We start from the raw sequence: 8,430 nt of genomic DNA on the forward strand, positions 1-8,430 counted from the left end.
AACCCCCGGGCACTGAATCGGGACTGACTGACACCGGACACCCCCCACCCCAGGGACCAACCTCTCCCCTGCCCTGACCCAAACCCCCAGACACCGGACCGAAACCTGCCTCTTCCCCCGGGCACCAAACTGAACCTGGCACCGAACCAGCCCCTCCTACAACCTGACCCCGGGCACCGAACTGGGACCGACTGACACCGGATCCCCTCACCCCCAGGGACCAGCCCCTCCCCTGGCCTGACCCACACCCCCTGGGCACCGAACCGGGACCGACTGACACCCCCTCCTGCCCCCCCCCCCGACCAACCCAGTGGGACTTTCAGTCCCCCCGGCCAAACTGGGACCTCCTGACCCACACCCTCCCAACATTGCAGTCCCTTCTGACAGACACCAAGCTCTCACCCACACTGACAGCAAACCAGGACTTGCTGGACCCCCCCTGCACTGGGGTGGGATTGAGATTTCCCTGGGGCTGAGTGACCAGGACCAAGCCCTATGGGTCCCCTGACTCCCTCCCAACCAGGGATTGCCAGAACCCCATCATTGGACCAGAACCAATACTAACCCTTATTACCCCGGCCTGGGCCAAGCCCTACGGGACCCCCCTCCTTCCTTTGACACTGGCTTGATCCCCAGGATGGCTCCCGGCACTGGACCAGATGGATCAACACCCGCCAGGACCTAGCAGGACCAACGCTGACCCCACCATCATCTGCCAGGGCCTTCACGGCCTGATCCCCTCGCTCCGCGGGACTAACCCCACTTCTGGGAACCCCACTGACACCTGCTAGGGACTGACCCTCCCTTGAACCCCGGACTGGGATCCGTCCCTCGAGGACCTACCAGGGCCTGACCCATTCCCGGACCAACACCCCACCCCACCTGACTGCTTGGGATGGATGCTGACACCACCAATGCCTGACCCCCATGGCACCTGCAGGGACCAGACTGACCCCCTTCTGGGACCTGCTAGGGCCTGACCCTTCTCCCTGGGACTAATCTACCTAGCACTAGACCTTCTCCAAATCTCTGTGGGATCCTCCCACACTTCCCCATTGGTGAGGGCAAGTTACTGGGGAGCTCCCATCTGCTGCCCTCCCTAGGGGCCTAGGCGAGATGGCAGGAGGAGCTAACCTCTCATCTGAACTCTTCCTCTCCCTGCTAGGACCTCCCCAGCCTAATCCGGAGCTGCCCCCTGCCTCCGCTGCTTCTAAAATTGTCCAGCTGATGGGGCCTCTATTGTTCCCCTTTCTTCCAGTCCCTTCAGTGACGGCTTCTTGCTCCCCGGACCTTTGTCTATGAACAGCATCCTTCTTCATGCTTCCCCTCGTTGCCTTTTCCTCCTGTCTTTGCACTGAGCTCTATGCTTGGATCTCCTTCCCTTAGGTGTCACCCCCGTGTTCTCCTTAAAACCTGCTTGATCCATGTGGCCCTGTTCTTTATATGTCCTACCATAGTGCTTAGGAGGTCCAACTTTCTTCTGTGTTTTGATTTGCTTTAAGGAACCTGGGGTGAGATTTTAATACAGACTCAGGGAAGCTTAATAGATGTAGTAGATCCCGTCAAGCCCGGGTCCTTGGCGCTTAATAGATGTAGTAGATCCCGTCAAGCCCGGGTCCTTGGAGCAACACGGGTTATTCCCTCCAGCTAGACTTGGAAAGAGAAGACTTTTTCTCTGTAAAAGTCAGTAAACGTTGATTTCACCAGATATCCCCCCTCCAAAAAGACTTCCCCCAATGATAATCGAAATGTACAGAGAAGGAAAGTAAGAAAAATGCTGCTTGAGAAATGTAGTTGGATTTAGGGCTATTTGTGTATTTTGACAGGTGCTGTTGTCACGTTGTGTTTCAATGGTTATGAAGTTCTAACTTTTTGAACCTCGGTGTCTGCTGTCATTAAACAATTAGTCTGTTCTCCCCGTGAGTTCCTGCAGTGGTGAACATTTCAATAGATAAACGTAAAAAAGAAGCTTGAAACAGTGTAGTCGGGCCAGAACTTGTTCAGGTGCTAGTAAGCAACGGTACTGAGTCCCTGCCTGCCTGAATTTCCTGCTTCTGCTCAGCTGAGAGTCCTGGCTGGGGTCTTTGTCTGCCCCGTCAGTCTCCTTGCATCTGCAGGAATCGGGAGCTCTGCTGTCATGCCCCACTCACTCGGTGACAGCGGGGATGAGTGAGTGTGGGGAGAGCAGAGACCCCAACCAGGACTGCGAGGAGGAGCCCCCAGCTGTGGGGGAGGCCACCCTGCTGCTGGGTGGCTCCTGCCCCCTCGATTATCTGAATAAAATGCCTGTCTGTCGTGTGTGGGTCCTCCCCCGCCGCTCTTCAGAGAGCTGGGAGTACGCTGTACCTTTCCTCTCCTATTCAAGGAATGAAGGACTTGTCAGCCTGGAGCGGGGTCCTGTCTCCGGCAGTTCCCAGTATTCCAGAAGAAGATGCGAGAACCCTGCAGTAGGCAGACCCCATCCCAAATAATTCCTGGTCCTGGCCTAAGGAGTCGCTGTTCCTGGGTGCTTGCATCCTTACTTCTCTGCTTTTGCCAGTGACCAGTGAGACCCTCCAGTAACGTGGGAAATAAACTCCTCCCCCCCCCCATCACCCCTCAGATAACACCCTCTCCTCCCCTAAGCTCCCATAGAGAGACCTACCCGTGCAGTTTGCTCTGAAGGCGAGCAAATCCGGAGCGCTCCTGATCTCAGCGCAAATCCGGAGCACTCCTGATCTCAGCTGAGATCAGGATGGGCGGGTGGGTCTACTGGGAAGTGTGTAATGGGATCAAAACCAGCATCTTCAACTCCCCCCGGGGGCCCGCTGGCAGGCACTGAGATTCCAGAGCGCAGGTATAATATACCTGTGGCAAGATGCCAGCTTCTTAGTAATGATATCTGGCTTGTGTGGAGGGCTTTTGATCAGTCATGCTTCACAAAGGAGGGCAATATTGTTACCCCATTTGACATGGGGAAACTGAGGCACTGGGGAATATTTGGACCAGGGTCGCCCTGCGGGCTAGTGGCCAAGCCAGGAACAGAACCTCTGAATCGCAGTCTAGTGCTCTGTCCGCCAGGTAACACTGCCTCCCTGTGGAGCGCATGGTGGTAACCTAGCACTGAGTTGCCCGGCATGGATTGTTGTGTTTTGGTGTGATAGCGTTCTAGCTGTATCCCAGAGCAGGGAGACAAAAATGCAGCCTGCGATCTTTCTGCCTGTTCCCCCACTGATTCCCGTGCTTCTTTCTCTCACTAAACTTGACAGATTCCCCACCCCCCACCCCCTTCTCCCCTACCAGATAGGCTAGCTGCAATTCTCCAACCTGAATCACCTGCCCCTCCAGCCCCTTTTGGTTATTTCTCCGGCCTCTCTGGTGTTTGCAGTGAACCAGATCCTGTTTGAATACCGCTGCCCACAGCAGCTCTGGGGTGCATTGCGAGTCCCTGAGAAGGGCTCCATCAGCAGAAAATCCAGCCATGCCATGCAGCCAAAAAGTGGATTAACGGCAGCTCGGCAGCTGGGTGCTTGTGCCCAGCTGTCTAACTGAAGAGCCATCACTTCCTCCCCTGCAGCAGTAGGCTCTTTGCCAGCTGCTGTTTGTTGCTTTCCACCAACATGTATTTATCCCCTCGGAAGGGGAAACTGATCTATAAAGCAAACTCTGACTCTGCAGGGGCTGTGTCCAGCTCCCCATGCTGCTAGAGCCGTGCTGAGCACGGGTTGGTTTGCTGCCTTCTGCGCTCTGTTATCAGTCCCCTGTGCTCTGATCTCTCCACGTCTGTATCTGCCTGCCTGGGTGGGTTGCTGCTTCCCCTCTGTTCTTCTTCCGCAATTGCGATCACTGCTGAATTAATGCCGGAGCAGCTCCTGGCAAAGCATTGGACTGGGAGCTAGCTAGCTACGGGCATCCCTGCTTGGAGGCTGCCGAATGCTTCACCGTTGCACCAAAAGCTCCGTCTGAGGATCGACGAGACCATCTAGCCCAGATCGTTTCTACCTCTTGCATTTTGTAATGGTCCTGGGTCTTATTTTCCTCTGTAAGCACCTGTGACGTGATGCCTGCTTGGTCCAGTTGTCATCTGTGGTTGGCTTTGCGGATTTTGTATGCAGCAGTTGAGTTTAGGATGTGGAAGTGCTGATCTCGGTAACAGGTTGTCTCTCTCCTTTCCCAGTGCAAACTAGAGCTGGTGGTGGGAAGCCCGGCATCATGTATGGACTTGGAGCTCTACACGTCCGATGACAAATTTGTAATGAAACTGGACAGCGATGAGGCCTTACTGGGATCTTACCCCATCGACGACGGCTGTAGGATACATGTGGGTATCGGGGTTGCAGATCCCCAGTGTAGACAAGGCCTTAGTGCGGAGATGGAGGCTGTGTTTAACAGCGATGGGAACTGCAGTGTATTCTGTAGTGCTAAAGACCTCGCAGGACTCGACTTTTCCTCAAGTCGAGAAATAATGTTCGTTCCCTCTTAAAAGGGGAGAGATTTTAGGTCTGTGAAGGGGTTTTCAGTCACCCAAGTGACTTACCAACTCGAGTCTTGCTGAAAGGCAGCGGGCTGTGGGTTACTGAATCATGTAGGTGCTTTGAAAAACCCACCCATGATCTAAACCCCCACCCCACCCTGCGAAACTTGATGTTTGTGTGTAAGGTTCTGCTTTGGCTTGTTTCTTTGGAGACTTTTTTTCTGTCAGAACTGACTAAATTAGCACCACTTGGGTTCATAAATTATAACACCAGACTGGAGCATTAGATCATCTAGTCAGACCTCCGGTGTGACGTGGCCTGTCAGGCGTCATCCAAATGACCCCTGTATTGAGCGGCCGTGTGTTCAGTACAGCCTGAGGGTGTGTATACCCAGCAAACCTTCTCCCGCCCCCGGCAGCGAGTCTCAGAGGCGGGGTGTACAGATGTGGGGGGTTTCAGAGCCCCAGTGTGAATGGCTACATGGTTAGTTTTAGCACCATAGCACGAGTCTGTAGACCCAGGCTCTGAGACTCACTGCTGTGGGTTTCTGTGCTGTGTAGACGTAACTACGCTGGATTGCGTAGACTGTTGGTCCTCCATCAGTTAAGACTGAACCAATCACAACACGTCTTCCCATCTTCTCTCGCTCTGGCCATCCTTCGCCATGCTTGTCCATATCTCCTTGTTAGGAAATCAACCCACCTCTTTGGAGGCCGACCGCGTGTTTTAAACACCAGGTACCAGGGCTCAGTTAACCAAGACTGGGGCTAAACAAACTGGTGGGAACAAGAGAGGACTCTGGTCATTTCCATTCTGTTCCCTAGGTTATTGACCGGAGCGGAGCCAGGGTCGGCGAGTACGAGGATGTGTCGCGGGTAGAGAAATACGAAATGTCTGCCACTGATTATGAGAAGAGGCCAGGTAAGGATGACAGCATTGCCAAAAGACCCATCTTTGCAGGGTTAAAACTTTCATTCCCAGATTGACATTTAAAGCCTGGTGGGTTTAGTATCAAATGGCGCTCGCCCATGTGTCCTGGTCATGTAAGTGTTTCAGAGTGGCACACGCTTAAACAGCAAAGCACCTGAAAATACCCCCTCGGCTGGCTTTGGCTGGGGGGGCAGGAGGGTGGGGGACTCTTTCCCCATCCCTGGGGGGTGGGGTGTTCTGCTGCTGTCCCCAAATGGCCGAACTCAGATCCCTCCCCATGAGAGCAGAGGGCCATGGGGATAACGCCCCATATACCAATGCCAGGTGGGTGCATGATGAGAACTGCAGCATGTGACCTGGGTGCTGTGGCTAGCTTCTCAGGGTGCCAAGCTCCTCTGAATTGGAGATGCACCACGTGGGCAGCGACCCACCGGCATCCTCCACCATGAGTTTGTGCATTGTTGCTTCCTGCATTCTGTTTTCCTCAGTGCTGTCCAGTCTCTAACCTTCCATTGATTTCCCAGTTTAACAGATCTCACTGGCAGCAACCTTGCCTTGCATAATTTCCACCCACTCCTCATTCCCCTCTCCTCCCCTGTGTTGCCCTGAAGGACACTTAGAATCATAGAATATCAGGGTTGGAAGAGACCTCAGGAGGTATCTAGTCCAACCCCCTGCTCAAAGCACAACCAATCCCAACTAAATCATCCCAGCCAGGGCTTTGTCAAGCCTGACCTTAAAAACTTCACCCCCCTTGGTGTTGGTACCTTCCCTCTTATGCATGCTTGGGCAAGGAGTTCCTCCCAGGCGAGAGATGGCAAAAATGAGATTGTGTTACAATCCGATTTACGGTAAATCTCCGCTAATAAAAGGGACATATTCTACTCCCTTTCGCAGGAAGAAATGCTTTCCTTCTTTTAGGGCCAAAATACCGACTGGCATTATTTCACAATCCGTTAACTCTTAGCACAGGTGAAGACAACCATGAATGCTCCAGTGATCGTATTTTAGGTTTGGGAGGCTTTGTATCATTACCGATGTATGATGAGTGGAACTGGAGAAGGAGGGTCTGGTTTCAAGAGGGACCTGATTGTGTGTGACACTGAGGGAGGTTCATTGTATAAGCTGGGCTTGCTGCTACCAGATACAGGGCTCTCAGCGTGTAATATTGGCCTCTCTCTGCCTGCTCAGTAAAGATCTTTCCTACACAGCTTCTGTCCCCTGCATCACACATTGCTAATGAAAGGTGGATGGTGGCAGTGAGACGTTTTACTACTGCTGGGTTGATCTGGGCCCCAAACGTAGCTGTTTGAAATGGAAAACTTTCATCCAAATGTGGCGAAAATTGACTAAGGAAACATGAAACCGACCAGGGCTGTTGATATTGCTTGAGTTGAGTGCAAAAAATCACTGGAAAAAGGGGGGAAAATAGATTTTAAAAAAAAAATCCTCAGTTCTAATCTTGGGTCCTATAATAGGTGGGAGCAGATGTTAAAATGTCCTACCCTGACGGTGTCCTTTTAAGGCCAACCATTTCCCCCTCTGGCTTCCAGACTCCGTGCGCTCCTTCCTGAAGCGCAGTAAGGTGGGGAAGTTTAACGAGGAGGAGATGTTGAAGAAAGAGGCGGAGCAGGAGCAAAAACTAACCGAAGAGAAGGCTCAGGCGGAGGCCATTTCAGTGGGCGCTCGGTGCGAGGTACGGGTCTCGGGCCAGCCCAATAAACGGGGGACAGTCATGTTCGTGGGTAAGTGCCGCTGGCCCCCTGGCTCTCAGTTCCTTTCCACCCTGTCTGGTTGAAAGGACAATTCTCTGAGTGAAGATCAAACATACAAAGAGTGGCTGTGACTCAGTTTTGACTCTCCTCCTCTCCGTAGGGCTAGCGGAGTTCAAACCGGGCTACTGGATTGGCATCAAATATGACGAACCCTTAGGGAAAAACGATGGCAGGTAAAAACCCTTCTTCTGTCCAAGTTCTGTCTTGGTGCAAACAAGTAGTCCTGCTCTGTTCCCAATAGGGGCCCACGCCAAGCCAGGTGGTTTGAGCACCCAACGCCTTGTCCCTGGACTTGCCCTGGGACTTCGCTCCGTTTCTGTGCTTGCAGCTTGTATTGAATGTCACCCTAAAAACAGTGCCGAACAATAATCGGGTTTGTTGTGGGCCAAACGCATGCCAAGGTGTTAACTGCCCTGACTTGTATGGAGCCACACAGGGATGGCTCTACCCTTCCGGTAGGTCAGTTCCCCCGGGCCTACGAGGAAGGCCGCAGTCAGAGCCTAGCGTCTGGTGGTGCGTTGCCGAGACACCTGTGCGTGGGAAGGGAGGGCTGTGTCCAGCTGCTGCCGATCTCATCCCCGCCTCTTCCTCTTCCCAGCGTCAATGGAAAGCAGTACTTCGAATGCCAGCCCAAGTATGGCGCCTTCGTGAAGCCTCAGTACGTCACCGTGGGGGACTTCCCAGAAGAGGATTATGGACTGGACGACGAAATGTGACCGGGAGATGGGAGACAGGAGTCCACGTGGCCCCGCCGCCCTCTTCACGTGGCCGTCGACACGCTGCGGCGTCTCAGTGGGCTGCCGCATTCAGATCCTGCTAGAGGGCACCTAGGTGAGGGAGAAGATGTAACGAGCAGCTGTTTTGTTTTTATTATTTCTTCTGATTATCTGTTTGTTCAGTGAAAGATGCCATATCCCTTTTGTTTTTTCTCCCTCCCCTCCATACGCACCAGCTTAATGCCGTGACACTAATAAAACTGCCTGGGAGGAAGTGGCGCTGCCGCTTAACAGTGATCCTTGTATCTGGAGTGTGTCTCGTGTGCCGAGATCCTGCCCGGTGGCTTCAGAAGTCATTGATCAGTGGTTGGAGTGAGGGCACAAGGAGCCCGCAAAGCAGATGTGCTCAGATTTGAAGATTTGGGTTGGGCAAAGGGTCTAAAAAAGCAACGCGTTGGGAAATGGAGAGTTGTCCGTGTGAATATCGTGATCGAAGGCGCGTGGGTTAGAACTTCCTCACGCTCGAGCCCAGGATTAGGATCCTAAATCACAAAA

The 8,430-nt window shown here is 53.2% G+C and overlaps 1 protein-coding gene across 1 annotated transcript; it reads left to right on the plus strand.

Annotated features, from left to right (window-relative positions):
* The first annotated feature begins 3,867 nt into the window (after positions 1-3,867).
* On the plus strand, positions 3,868-8,172 carry TBCB (tubulin folding cofactor B). The gene is made up of 5 exons (XM_034792377.1): positions 3,868-4,300; positions 5,279-5,375; positions 6,938-7,129; positions 7,260-7,332; positions 7,758-8,172. Exons 1-5 carry the CDS (start codon positions 4,196-4,198, stop codon positions 7,873-7,875), a joined length of 585 nt encoding a protein of 194 aa, XP_034648268.1. The 5' UTR covers positions 3,868-4,195; the 3' UTR covers positions 7,876-8,172.
* The last annotated feature ends 258 nt before the right edge of the window (positions 8,173-8,430 follow it).

Source organism: Trachemys scripta, chromosome 16 (genome assembly GCF_013100865.1).
Source record: "Trachemys scripta elegans isolate TJP31775 chromosome 16, CAS_Tse_1.0, whole genome shotgun sequence".
NCBI lineage: Eukaryota > Metazoa > Chordata > Testudines > Emydidae > Trachemys > Trachemys scripta.